Source organism: Pipra filicauda, unplaced genomic scaffold (genome assembly GCF_003945595.2).
Source record: "Pipra filicauda isolate LSUMZ 115617 unplaced genomic scaffold, ASM394559v2 scaffold15_size4787011_pilon, whole genome shotgun sequence".
In the NCBI taxonomy this organism is placed as follows: Eukaryota; Metazoa; Chordata; class Aves; order Passeriformes; family Pipridae; genus Pipra; species Pipra filicauda.
Window position 1 is genome coordinate 3,497,950 of NW_024104096.1, and position 14,816 is coordinate 3,512,765.

The 14,816-nt window shown below is 39.4% G+C and overlaps 1 protein-coding gene across 3 annotated transcripts in view; it reads left to right on the top strand.

Annotated features, from left to right (window-relative positions):
- VCL (vinculin) overlaps window positions 1–13,175 on the top strand; it is a 58,723-nt gene extending 45,548 nt beyond the window's left edge. For 2 of the 3 annotated variants that reach the window (XM_027739878.2, XM_039379220.1), the window contains exons 14-21: window positions 239–388; window positions 961–1,069; window positions 2,042–2,344; window positions 2,919–3,043; window positions 3,372–3,557; window positions 8,917–9,120; window positions 9,800–9,904; window positions 10,594–13,175. In XM_027739878.2, coding sequence (XP_027595679.1) covers window positions 239–388; window positions 961–1,069; window positions 2,042–2,344; window positions 2,919–3,043; window positions 3,372–3,557; window positions 8,917–9,120; window positions 9,800–9,904; window positions 10,594–10,740 — 1,329 coding nt within the window. In that variant the 3' untranslated portion in view covers window positions 10,741–13,175. Of the gene's footprint in view, window positions 1–238; window positions 389–960; window positions 1,070–2,041; window positions 2,345–2,918; window positions 3,044–3,371; window positions 3,558–6,515; window positions 6,726–8,916; window positions 9,121–9,799; window positions 9,905–10,593 lie in introns of all 3 variants that reach the window. The other variant, XM_027739881.2, reaches the window with a different exon arrangement.
- Window positions 13,176–14,816: the final 1,641 nt, after the last annotated feature.

The following is a 14,816-nucleotide window of genomic DNA, read 5'->3' on the forward strand; positions in this document are numbered from 1 at the left end:
AGCTATAAAATATATATGTATCCTTAGTTGCCCAACTGAGTTAGTAAAGAAGCAAGTCCAGTAATGCAGAGATATAAAAAAAATCAAACACCTTCAAAGCTTTTGTGTCCTCTTGCATCCTCTCAGAATGAATGAAATGTGGATGTTATGAAGATGTCTCTGACACTTTGAAGAAATTGTGCATTCTGTTAGGAAGGTTTGGGCTTTTTTTTAATGTGTTTTCTCTTCTGACAACTAGGTGTTTGATGAAAGAGCAGCAAACTTTGAAAACCATGCTGCTAAACTGGGAGCTACAGCAGAAAAAGCAGCTGCAGTTGGAACTGCAAATAAAACTACTGTGGAGGGCATTCAGGCAACAGTGAAATCAGCAAGGGAACTTACCCCACAGGTTGGCTTCCTTGGGCTGGAAGGGCTGTTAAAAGGGCTGGGGATGACTTCTGGGGAATTTTCCTTATGCTTCTCCTCTTGATGTTAATACCAGCAAGGAACATAGCGCTGACACTCTTAAAAGGGGAATGGAAAATATTTATATATATGATACCAAGTAGAACGAAATGATGAAATTACATGTCTTACTCTTCAACTTCTCAACAAAAGTGTCTATGACTTAGACTTAAAATGATTTTGAGGCTTAGTGAAATATGTAAGTGGAAAAAAAATGCTCTAGCACCCACTTCCACCTAAAATTTTGGTAGTGTAATAAATATTGTACTTTTTAATGCTTTCAAGAGTTGTTTGTAAGATATATTAGTATGTAACTGAAGTTCCAGAAAAAAGTATTTGTGCCAACAAATTCCAGAAGTATCGTAGATCTTCAAGCAGCTGGACGTTGCACTAGAATTAATGAACTAGTATTTCAAATGAGGAGCTACACATCCAGTCTTGAAAAACCAAATGCATATTCAAGAATATGTGTGATGTTGATATATACTGATAATTAAAAACGTTTTTCGTTGCCAGGTAGTATCAGCTGCTCGTATCCTCCTGAGAAATCCTGGAAATCAAGCTGCTTATGAACATTTTGAGACCATGAAAAACCAATGGATTGATAATGTAGAAAAAATGACAGGTAAAGTAGGAATTTTTGTTGAAGATCCTACCTGTGGCTAACTAGCTTGTGTAGATTTTTCTCCATTCTGTTTGGATTGATGAAACATGCATAAGAGTAATGACTGATTAAAAATAAGAGAAGTGGGAACATGGTCTCTGACTTGAGGAATATGTATATGTTACAGCATATGCAAAGTAGCTGGCTTCTGATGTGTTAATACTGAGCTGAGGGGAGCAAATAGCCCTTTAGTTCTCTTGTAGGAAAACCAGAATACCATTACTTTTTATTGTAATTGCTCTTCTAGCAGTATATTACTGTGACAACTTGAGGTTTTTTCTGTATGAAATAGGACAGATAAGTGAGGGTAAGAAAACATGTTTAAAATGTTGTTACAACTTGATGAATGCAGTGAATAAAACAAAGCTACTGATCTACTGAATCTTGCTGAGACACTGAAATGTTTCAGTCCTTCCCAAGTGCAGATCCTTTGCACTGATCTACTAAACACCTGACTGTATACTACCTCCTTCTCCATCCCAATGATTAAATTGTGGGTATTGTAAATCTTACTGCTTTGTCACTATTCATCACCCCTATGTAAAAGCACAGCAGAGGGATATTTCCTTTTGAATGAATGAGAGAGGTACAAAAAGTACTGAATGTGCTTAAAGAAATTTGGTGGCAGGAAGGAATCTCTGCTGCATATGCTGTATAAACCATTTCCTGACTGAAACAATGTTCCATGGTAGATGAGTAAGAGCTCAGGATGTGATTAGCAAGCTTCACTATGGCTGCTGTGACAGGGGTACCACATAACCAGAAGAATAACTGCAGTAGTACATTCAGTCTAATTTCCATGCCCTCTCCTGCTCTTCCCCAGACCCCAATTTTAAAATACTTACTTTTCTGGTTGTGAACTGTCTATAGAATACCAAATATCCCTTTCCACAGGTGAAACTAGAATACTGATACGTTTAACTTTTATTTCAGGGTTGGTGGATGAAGCCATTGACACTAAATCTCTGCTGGATGCATCAGAAGAGGCTATTAAGAAAGATCTTGATAAATGTAAAGTTGCAATGGCCAACATGCAGCCTCAGATGCTGGTAGCCGGTGCCACCAGCATTGCAAGACGAGCAAACCGCATCCTGCTGGTGGCAAAGCGGGAGGTGGAAAACTCAGAAGACCCTAAATTTCGGGAGGCTGTTAAAGCAGCCTCTGATGAGCTAAGCAAAACTATATCACCGATGGTAATGGATGCTAAAGCTGTGGCAGGAAACATTTCTGATCCTGGTAAGGATTCAGTCAGCTAATTTAAGATGTACTTTTTACTGACTGAAGATGACGTGAACTAGTGCTCATTTTTTCTTGTACAGCTGTGTATCCTCTTTTATGCAAATATTGTATACACTTAAATCTCACAGAATGATGAAATCAAGGTCACACCACTAACTGCTAAATCCTGCTCTTTTCAAATGCAGTCAAAGGCCTTTGGCATATTCAAGAGAAAAAGAATTCATCATTTTAGTTTGATATGTGATTTCATAATCTTAATTAGAAGTACTTGTTACTAGTTTTAAGTAGTACTACTTTCTATAAGAAAATTTAACATAATTTCTTTGATTCTAAAAGTTGTTCAGGAATTACTTTGGCTGTTGATAGTGACTATTACTCAGCCTGCTTTATTTTATGCATGTTGCATATGACACTAACACTTCAAATGAGCGAGTCCACTGTAAACAACTGGGTAATTTTTAAACACACATATAAGTGTACTTGGCAAAGCACATTATAGAAGTATTTTTGGGGGGGTAGTGTTCTGAATATTACCAAACACTATTAAACTGGTACTGGGTTTTTTGTTCAGGTTTGCAGAAGAGTTTCTTGGATTCTGGATACAGAATTCTGGGAGCTGTGGCCAAAGTCAGAGAAGCCTTCCAGCCTCAGGAACCAGATTTTCCCCCTCCTCCTCCTGACCTTGAGCACCTTCATGTAAGTGCAGCATAGTTTGTAGTAAAATACATGGTTGTCACTGATGTGTGGATTACACACTGAAATTACTCAAGTATATTTTTATTCCTTAGAAATAAAAGGTATTGTGAGGCCAGCCATGTGTACAAGTAGCCTCAAGTCTAAAAAATACCAATCCAACATTCAAAAGAAAAGATTAACACATGGTATTTTCTTTAACAGGATGCACTTGAAAAACTGGAAAAAGGTTTGAGTCCGTACAATCCTGTCTTGCCATGACACCATCCTTTACTCAATCTGTTTTACTTTAGTGTTACCTTGCACTGAATAAGATTTTTGCCTTCCTTAGCTGACTGATGAGCTTGCTCCTCCCAAACCACCACTTCCAGAAGGTGAGGTTCCCCCGCCCAGACCGCCACCACCTGAAGAAAAGGATGAAGAGTTCCCAGAGCAGAAAGCAGGAGAAGCAATTAACCAGCCCATGATGATGGCTGCCAGACAGTTGCATGATGAAGCCCGGAAATGGTCTAGCAAGGTAAGAAGTTGTTGTGTTGTGCACTAAAAGGATTATCTTCTAACTTTAGTATCTGTGTGTTTCATCCAAATTCAGTTATATTATGACAGGGTCTTCCATAGACCAAATAGTAAAACCACTGCAGTAGGAGGAATTAGAAACCCTTTCAAGTTCAAAGTGAACTAGGGTCAACTGTTCTAATACTTAGAATTGCTAGAATGCTTTATTAACATAGCCCTGGGAACACAAATATGCCTTGTATGCTAAGCTGTTTGTGATCCTTGCTGCTAGTATTGCCTAGAGAGCCACTAATACTTATGCCTGTGTAGGCTGACAAGCTGATTGCTATATATAAGTGACTTTGAAAAGTCTGTATGGATGTTGCAGATGCCAGCTGCAGGAATCATGTACTTGTTTGTCTTAATTCTGGAAGAAGCTGCAGGTTAATCTGGTGCATTTATGAGTGGAAAAGTGACCATATGTAAGCATATGGTCTCATTCTTTGTTTGTAATAGGTCACATTTGCTATCAAGGCTGAAATCCCTGATTTCCTTACCATTTCAGTGCTATGACAAAGTAGTGTGAATTCATCAATCTTGCAAATACTAATATAATTTTTTTTTTTTGCTTTTCTCTCTTTCTGCCCTCTGGCACCCCCTTCCCCAAAGAGCTACATTTTTCCTCTGGCAGAAGCTGAGTAAGAACTTTTGAGATTTAGGCTTCTGCAAGTGTAAATGAAGGAGTCAGAACTCAGCTTTTAAAATTTCCCCTTTTTTTTCTCCACCAAATTAGATGGTGAGTGAGGAGATAAACTTGAATAGTTTACAGAATCAACTTAAGTGCTTTGGCCTTAAGGAACATCTGTTTTGGAAGTACAGATAAAATACAAAAGAAGTTCTGCAAATCTGTTTGGGTGTCTCTTCCCGAAAATGAAAAGCTCTATTTCCCCCTTTCTTCTGGATATAGCAAACACATTTTTATATTACTGAAGGGACAGTCCTGGAATGTATTGTTCATCTCAGAAGGTAGTTCTGAGGCTAAAAGCCTTAATTTCAGTTCCTAAAAGTGTTTTGATGTTGGAATCCCAGAATGGGTAACTTAACAATACAGAGTAGGTAATAAAATGCTTTTACCATACATATACTAAATTACCTATATATATAATATGCATTCTAAATTAAGTAGTGCAGCTGTTTAAATATTTATCAAAGTCAAGCAGCAGAACTAAAAATTCCATGCAGATTATGAAAGAGATCTAAGATCAGTGATTTTAGATTATAAAACACTATTTTCATTGCTATATCTCTAATTTGAGACCAACAAACCAGCAAGTTAGAACAGCAATTGTCCTTCTAATTCTTTTTTTAGCAGTACCATTTTAGCAATAAAAGTTCAGTTATTCTGACAGTGTTTTGGGGGAATAAGTTTTAAAAACACTTCTGTAGTTTCTGAAGTCACTTTACTGGGTGGAAGAGGGATTGATGGACAGTGCTGAGGAATTTGGGTTAAACCTGGAAAGACAGAAATATAAGATCTTCTTCATACTAAATCACAACAGCCTGTGTGTCAACTGTCTTTTGCTCCTTTGCTGAATTACTTTAGTCTACTAAGGTAAGGTAGTTCACCTGTAGTAAAGTGCGGGGGTGTGAACAAGTACTTAGTTTTTAAAAAATGTTGATAACGTTTTTCACTCTTCTAAGAATTAAAATCTATTTCTTTTTTCTCCTTCTTTACAAAAACTCCTCTTCACTGAGTGGCTTTCTGGGCTTTCATGTACTCCATTTCTATCATGGAGCACAAACCAAACAATGTCTATTGCTTTAGTTTTCCCTGCCTTTTCCCCTAGTTTGGATAACTCATAGAACGTGGGATATTTGGAAACTTCATTAATTAAGACTTAAATATAAGCTGCCTTTGAAGGTGAGTTGATTTGGCCTTATGTAAGAGTTACCACTTCCAAAACTCCTCCTGTGTGTTTTTGTTGGTGTAGATTGTTTTTTTTTTTCAATAAAAGGCAGTATCTTAAGCAAAACACAGTTGAAAATGCTAAGGTTTTGGTAAGGGTACCTTGACTTTTATCACCCTTGTCTTTAGTTGAAGAAATACAGTTTGTAAGCTTGTAGGCTATTTTTGTATTTAAATGTTATTAATTCCTGTATTGTTATACCACTCACCTCCTTCCTTGATCTACCCTAACACAAAATATTTGCTTGAATCCTCTTTCTTTTTTTTTTGAAGGTAATGGATACAACATATTGTGGCAAAACAGTATCATATGTTTCATAATCCTCTTATTCTACTATTTCTGTTTCAGTCTTTTTTAAGAACTGTAATATTCATGGCATTCATAACATCCAGTGTCACCTCCTCTTTTCATAACCCAGTTTTGCTCTTTTACATGTTCTCTGTGATATGTCAGTGCTCACTTCTACAGCGTTTCCCATCCCATCTTTTTTTTTTTTTCACTCTACAACAAGCAGTGTTAGTGGTTTTTCTGTGCTCCTGCTGCTGTCTCCTCTTATCACATCCATGAACAGGCTTCCATACAACGCTTTCTATGTGCACAAAACCCACAGTCATCAGCTGCTGTGCCTGCTTCTGTGCAGTCAGAACAGCTTTCATTGAAAGAGAAAATCCATTCATTTCACCATTGTCTTGCCAGAAAAATGTTGTTCTGTGAGTCAGCCTCTGTCTGTAGAAGCTGTATGCTCAGATGAAAAATGTTCCTGCATATTTGAATTGTAAGTTCTTAATATTTTTGGTTACTTTGATTCACAGGTGAAATGTTTGTTTCTTTCTGCTAATCTTATATTCCTTCCCCTTCTCCCCCTGACCTGATCCTAGAGCTGCCTTGTCAGATCCTGAGAGGCCAAGAGGATGTTTTGGTCACTAAAACTGCTCAGTTTGTGCTCTTCTACCAAATTCTGCTTCTTGTACTAACTGTCCCCTGTTTCTCCACCCTTGCTGCCACCTGCAAAGCCTGATGTGACTGTGATTAATGAAGCGGCTGAGGCTGGTGTAGATGTAGATGAGGAGGATGATGCAGATGTTGAATTCACTCTCCCCTATGACACTGAAGATGATTACGAGCCTGAGCTGCTGTTAATGCCAACCAATCAGCCCGTTAACCAGCCCATTCTGGCTGCTGCTCAGTCTCTGCATCGAGAAGCAACCAAGTGGTCTAGTAAGGTACTCCTGAGTCCCCGGGGACCGATCCGCGTGCATCCAGCCATTTGGAACGTGACACATGTGCATCACTCTTGATCCCTGCCGGGGCCGCCGTTCGGAATGAATAAGTGTGTCTGCACTTCATTTTAAGGACTGAGAGTGGCTTCACGAATTTGCTAGATCTGTTTGTCAGTGCCGGATTGAAGCTTGATTTGGGTCACTTAGTAATGTTCGAAGGCTTCCTCTCCCTTTGCATCTGCCTGGTCTTCTTTGTTATGGCAGTTTTCAAATTGTAATAGGGGTTGTCTTTCCTCCTCCCTTCCTGTTCTTTTTTCCATTCATTTGGGCTACCTGGCAAGCCGTGGTTAATGGTTTCTTAATGACTTCCAGATATAGCAGAGTATATAGCATTCAAGAAGTCATTTAAGGTGTCTGCTGTGCTTTGCCTCCATTGATGCCATCAGTTACAATACTTTCCAACAAGGAATGGCTTTGTATGGCAGTGTTCATGGAAGAGGACTGACTGCTGGCTTGCACTGGGCTGTATTGCAAATGCTGGTCTTGAGAGAATTCTCTAATGAAGAAGCTGCACTGAATGCTGTTAGCTCCTGATTTGAGATCGTGTCTATATGAAACCAGTGGAAATCTAACATGAGGTTCAGACATTCACAAGTAGCCTGTCTCTTCTGTCTAAGCACAAATGTTTGCAAGACTGGGCACCTTTCATAGCATGCTGCAAAAAATAAGGTTGGTGTCCCATAACTAACGAAAGTTAGGGGTGTGTGTATATGTACATGTGTGTATTTACATAGATAGATATACTGAACTATTTTAATAAAAAGGGCTTTAAAAATGTTCTTGTCCTTTTCAGATTCTGATGCTTGGATAACTTGTTAGAGGGCTTCGTAAATGACACTGGTCCTAATTTCTTGATCCTTCTACGTGAAAACATGGAAAAGTTTTGTGTTATGTCATTTGCATCCTAACTGGTTATACTAGCAAACTGTTTAGCTAATAGGTCACGGTCATGAATAGTTCAGCTTTTTGTGTCACCTATATCTGCAAAATGTCTGGGATATCTTCTTAAATTTGCTCATAGTGAGTCATGGAAGTGTGTGCACAGGGTTGAGAACACATGTGCTAAGTTGGGTTCTCATTGTGTACTCTTTGCTGTGAACCTTGGCCATTAATTATGGAATAACCCCAAGGAAAAGAGTGTGCTAATACATAAACTCACTCTGGTAATATTTCATCCATGCAACAGGAATGCTTCAAGGCACCAGATAGTTCACGTTTGACTAACAACATTATACAAAGGGGAATAATATAAATATACTAAATATACTAACAGACTACTAACAATTGATCAGCTAGGTCTGCTTTCCCTTGCACTAGGTTTCTCTCTGGAACAGTGTTTAAGAAATGGTTTTGCCTTGGTCACAATTCATATTTCAAATATTTCTCATGTATTTCTGTGACTGTAATTTTTGATGTACAAGAAATTGGGATTTTAATGTAAGAAATATCACTAGATTATCTTTTGAACTACCATGTTCTTCTCTCCTGGAAGCTTTATTTTAAAGGGGGAGATTTTATCAAAAAGGAAGACTTATTTTCAAGGAATAACTTTTAAAAAAAGTTATAGTTGCATTTCACTTCCACATTACCTGTGACAAAAGTTTTGTATGTCAGATTCTCTTCCCTTTATCCTTTAGCATTACAGCAGCATAGCTTATGCTTTAACAACTTCAGTTTCATATGCCACTGAAAATTTTATGCTCAACTGTTACGACTACAACTATTTAACTTAATCAGTGCTATGTGGTTTATCAGGCTCTTTAGCACATTTTTTAACTTTAAAAAGTGGGTTTCTGGGGAAATCTGAAATTTCGGATGCTAATAACGTGCTTTATCTTAAAATCTAGTCAGCAGAGCAGTAACTCTCATTCCATGGACAACCTAACACTTCACAACTTCTTTTTCAGTTTTGAAGCGAACTTTTCCCCTCAGTGTTAGGAACGAAACTGCCAGAAACTGTGTAATTAATTAGTGCAGATCTTCCCTGTTCCTTGAAGAAACCTCTTCCGTGTTCACAAATGGTTCTTGGTCCTTAACTTCTTCCAAGTGTTGCCCCCCACACGCCGGCTGCCGTTGGGCGGTGGCTCCTGGCAGCCCCCGCGGTGCCCTGACGCTGCCCTGTTGTTGTGTGCAGGGCAACGACATCATCGCGGCGGCGAAGCGGATGGCGCTGCTCATGGCCGAGATGTCGCGCCTGGTCAGAGGAGGCAGCGGGAACAAGCGGGCCCTCATCCAGTGCGCCAAGGATATTGCCAAGGCTTCGGACGAGGTGACGCGATTGGCCAAGGAGGTGGCGAAGCAGTGCACGGACAAGCGCATTAGAACAAACCTCCTGCAGGTAACGAGTTCGCCTGTAAATGCCTCACACGGTTCTCTTGTTGTTCCTCTCGTAGTGTGGGTGAGCACAGGAGTCGTGCCAGTAAATCGTGTATCTTTTTGGCTTATAAAGTTCTGTCAGGTTCTGGGTCTACTTCTAGATCCCCTAGGAATATATGTTCTGTAAAGCTTGGGTTTGATTGCACGTGAGTGAAAGATGCTCGTGGCCAAAGAGGATTTGAAAAATACTGGTAATACGAAATAATACTGAATATTTTGTATGTTTCTGAGTAGCACTGAAAAGTGTGAATACTGGTCTGTCCTAAGTCTGCATTGTTTTGTATTTCATCTACTCATTCCTTTGTATCAAAGAATAGTAGCAGAAATATAACACTCCTCTAGTTTTTTCAGTCTCAGCCAAATATATATGCATCATGCCATTCCTAACCAAGCATATCTGAGTAATATCTGGAAGAAAGGAAAAATGTTGGCTCCACCCCAGAAATTCCCAGAGCAAGTAAAATAAGATTCAAGTATCCTACCAATGTTCATCAGAAAGTCTTGGAAGGTTATAGGATCCCCTCTATCTTATTCCTTTTCTAGTAGTAAAAGAAAATAAAAAAGTTTATCTGAAAAAACCCCAGTAGATAATGTATGGGTTCAGTTCACAATGTGAAGTGGTTTTTATGCCCATTCCTTAGGTCTGTGAGCGAATCCCAACCATCAGTACACAGCTGAAAATTCTCTCCACTGTCAAAGCTACCATGCTGGGCAGAACTAATATCAGCGATGAAGAGTCGGAACAGGTAAGAGGTGTAACACCTGATGGGTAGCGTGGAATTGTCCATCAGGGTTATGGAGAAAAATAAACAACATGTTCTGTCAGATGTGTTCTGGGAACTCAGTGTTTGGAAGCTTACCTTAGCTGTTCAGTGAAGATAATTTTAGAACAGCAGTTTGGTTTCTGGCTCAAAAGCTACAGTTTAATAGAGGAACAAGGCAAAAAGCTACTCGGGTTCCGATGTTGCTGTTGAACAACTTGGTAATTTCCCTGATTTGCCAGTGAAAAGCTGAGCGGCAGGCTGGACCTGGGAGGGGCAGGGGCGCCCTCGGGTGGATTCCGCGGAAAACGTTTATTTTCCAACGTCGTCTCTACTCCCTGCAGCTCAGTTACCTTCCAAATGCATCTTTTCAGGTGAAATCCCGCAGTTTGGGCTTCTGATAAAGGTTATTCTACTTAGAGACGCTAAACATTTTTTAATTCAGATTTTGCACAAATATACAGCAAAGAATGGGAAAGCCTTGTTTTGAGTGGGGATAACACTTGTTGGTTTCTGTAGACTAGTTGCTTCACTTACTGTTTCATAGTTTAGGTCAGCAATTACCTGAATTAAGATGTTTGTACTAAGAGTCTTTGTGCACAAAGGGTTTCCATACTACTGTCCTAATCGTGGTATTTACTGACATATTGGAAAATTCTTCTTTTTCTTGACAGGCAACTGAGATGTTGGTTCATAATGCCCAGAATCTCATGCAGTCTGTGAAGGAAACTGTGAGAGAAGCTGAAGCAGCATCCATTAAGATAAGAACAGATGCTGGGTTCACTCTTCGTTGGGTCAGAAAAACCCCATGGTATCAGTAAACACTTGCCACATAAGTATTGTTTTCTGTAACATAAAATGCCTTTTTTTGGAAACAGAAGAGATATATGAACAGCAAAAGGTGCTGTATACATGAACTTAAGATTAGCTTATGCTAATGCCCCATTCTAAGGGTATGAATTATAAGATAATGCATTTCAAATGTCTTTGGAACACATTTGATATCAAACACCTCAAATTTGCTGTCAACAGTAGACAGTTCTTATCATTTAAATTTTTTTTGTTTGCTTTTCAAGATTCTCTTAGTGAATTCTGTACTCCCAGAAGCACATTTCAGTTATGCACTATATATTCCAGTAGTTCCCATGTGATGATATAAAACATGGACCTCACTTGAAGCTTGCCTTGAGAGTTTAAGGACACTGTTGGTTACTTGGCAGTTTTTTAGGGACAAATCACTGATATAGAAACATTCAACTTTCCAACAGGATTTTAGCTGGCTGTTCTAAAACCATGCAGAAATGATGGTGTGGGGCTTTTGATTAAAAGGGGGGAGGTGGGGCAGCAGAACAGTTGTAAACTGAGGATTAAAATTCCATGTCTGAACTGATATTGGGGTTTTTTTTTGCTTTTGATTTTTGCCTGGCAACAGTACTTTAACAAAAACTGGAGCTGTCTCTGTCACTCTGTAGGTAGGCATTCCAGAACTCTTGTACTGTACTGAAATGTTTTGCAGAGGATGTTAGTGGCACACTGTTGACACCTTAGGCCTTATGGCTGGAGACCTTAAATCATGGGACTCTTTCCTTGCTCAATTCAGCAATATATTGAGCTGAAACATCCTGGTTCTCTCAAGCTGGTTCTCTCGAGGACCAGAAAATGCCACATGCTGGCTCTTTCTTTTTGAAAACCAAATGAGCACATGCAGTTATTCTTATTTCCCTCTTCTCTCCATCTGATGTTATTCCAGCTGCTCAAGGTGGAAATTAAAAGATAAAGATTCTTGATTAAACAAGACCTTTAGCCTCACTGCCCTTGTTTTCAGCAATGCATAAGCTTTTTGAATCCTGAGCTCTGCAGGGTCCACGAAACTCTATTTAGGTAGTCTGATGGTCCCAGCAAATGGTGGTTCCTAATGCTACACATACCTCATTATTTTTACTGCTTTTGGAGTTTGGAGGCTGAAAATCTTTTTTCAAGTTCTAGTAATAGTGAATTGAACAAAGTGCTACTGCATCTTTTAAAAAAAATCCCAAACAAAATGACAAGAATAAAACCTCCGAGTTCCCCCTCACTAAAATAGACCTGTGATGCTTTTATCCTTCCATAATTTAACATGCCTTCATATATATATATATATATGTGCATACACATTGATTTAATTGCCTCGTAGTCTCTTTTGGCATTTGACAGAAAAGAAAACTTGTTTTTTATACTTGCAAGGAATACTTGCAGACTTCTGCCCAAATCAGCCGTGACATCATAATACCCTTTTAATTTGCTGCAAATTGTTGCATGATCAAACCACCTTGAATAGAAGTGTCCTTGTGCAAAAACTGCTCAGTCTTAACAGTTCAAAGGAAGAGACACAGCACAGTCAACTGTCCTTTACCTCTCTGCAACAGTTATTCTACACTTGGATTTTCTCCCCTCCACCCCCTTTCATTGCACTGTTATCTAAAAAGGGAAGTTAAACTGTTGATAGTACATCTGCCTCAAAGTGACCTCAGCAAGAGAAGGCACATGTTCGTCTTTAATTTGCTCCTTGTGTCTGGGTATTATGAAATATGTGGTACTTAGGATCTTTCCTTAGTGTTCTCTTCCTGCAGTTACCTGCAATGGGAAGAGGAGGGAAGGGGTGCCAGAGCCTTAACCTGGATGCATTTGGTTGGTTTATACCAGATCTTTAACGTAATTTTAATGTAGTAATTTCTATTTAATAGTAAATAACACTGAGTAAGTAGGGATTATTTTAAAGGGATTTTCTAAATAGTCTTCCTGTATTGCTTCTCTATGCTTCTCACATCCCCCTGTCCCAGTTCAGGCTTCTCTGTGAGATTTTTTATTTTAGCATCACTGTTTAGTTGCTTGACTGATATTAATGCAATATTACTAATGCCTTTAATACATAATTGTTTATGCCAAAGATCACTTTTTGTTTATTGATGAATGTTTGCAGGAGAGTTATGAATCATGGTTGCCTTTGATATTCTTCTAGAATGTTTGCTCTAAGTTCTCGAACTGTTTTGTAGAAGCTGAGATACTTGTCCACCTTATGCAATTACTGCATTTTTGAAAACTATTGGTCTGCAGACCCAAAGTGCAGCAAAAATTTGAACAAGACCATGAATGTCACTTGGAAATGTTTTACCACTATAAAACTTTGTTTATAAACCAAAATGTATTGTATAGTCTAATGTTTTCAACCTTTCTTTGGTTCTGTTAAAACAATAAAAATGCCTTTGTACAAATGTCAGCTTGCGGGTGTTAATGATAATGGAGCAGTGGATAATGCTGTAACAAGAAGAGCAGCAAAAAACTAAAGCAGCAGAAATACTAAAGCAAAAGACCATTTGTTTCTCCATGTTCTGAACAGAAAAAAAGTGCAAAGTTTCTCAAGCAGGAAAAGATTAAATGAAGTTTTTCTGTCCTTTGTGCCTGTCAAACTAGTAATTAAAGACTTTACTGGAAGCTGTGTTCAGTGGGAGAAAACAGGAGTTTTTCCAGGGCCTGACAGTCATCTGTTCTATTAGACCCAAACAAGGTTCTGAAACCTTGCAACGGGGTTTGCCTGATCCTGTCAGTAAGGGAAGAACTGCTGTTCTGCTCAGCATCTTGTTAATCTGAATTTTACTTCTTAAACTGAATGCAAGGGTGATTAGCATGGAACCACTGTCCTATTTCCTTCAGTCCTTCACCATAGGAACTTCTCAAACACTTGCTCTTGCTAAAAATTTCTACCAGCACACATAATGTTCTGACTTTGTGGAACCAATGTTTATTGGTGCCGTAGGACCAAATGTACCCCCATAGTGCCAGGAGGCACCTGGGGTTTAGTGATAATTGGTAAAATTCAGAGTTTTATACTGTTCACACAGTTCTCTCCATATCTGAGAGAAGATGAGAACCCGACAGACAGCCACCTTTGTCAGCATTCCCAGTGCTGGACATGTAGAGAAGGGGAGATCAAAACTTGGCAGTATAATTCCTGACTAACGACATCCTCTGATTCCCCAAGCTGTACTCTTGATACAGGTGCTGGTGCAGGTTTTTTTTAACAGGAGAACAGGTAAACAGTTTCTCTTGTGCAGAGTCTGCAGCTGAATTTCCTGTGTTTGGAGAAAGGGGCAGGAAGTAGCACACCTTCACCAAAAGGAATCAACCTCACACAACAGACACTAGTTCTCTGACAAAATACAGCTCTGTGCTCAGGCTGCTTTCCTACCAGGTGGGTACAATTCCTGTTGACACCGAGTTCTGGAGGTGAGCTGGGAAGTATGGATCAGAGCCTTCCCACAGACAGCAGCTCTTGGGTGTGCTTCCCTGGTGCCCGAGTTACAGTGGCTGGCCAGGCTTGTTCTGTAACGTGCTGGAGGGCAGAGCTGGTGTCCAGGCTCGCCAGTCCTGATACCACCTTATGTTCTGTACCAGCAAGGGAGTCAGTTCCCAAAGGAGATGGTGCAAGTGTTTCCAGGCTGCTAATGCAGAGGAGCAGCTCCAGGTACTCAAAGTTGGGCTTGGGACATTACCAGTTACCTCTCAAGACAAGATTTCTTGTACAGTTACAGTAACTGAAGGATATAATTTGCTGAAACATGGAGCAGAACTGTAGGATGAGTAATGAATTCATGGATGTTTCTCCAGCTGAAAAAAGGCAGACTATAAGGTTGGTAGCTTTTAATAACCAGTGTTGTGTCTACAAAAATGCAAGGCTTTCTTATTGTAAGTGCTGGTTCTTCATAGTGCTGTTTTATCTACTGTAATTTCAGAAATTCAGAATGGTTGTTTATGGCCGAGTTTACTGTAATGATATGATGCTAATTTCTTACTGACTTGCTGCCAGTGTTCAGACAGGTTTCCCCTCCGTTTCCCAGGCTGATCATTTTTTGTCCCAGTG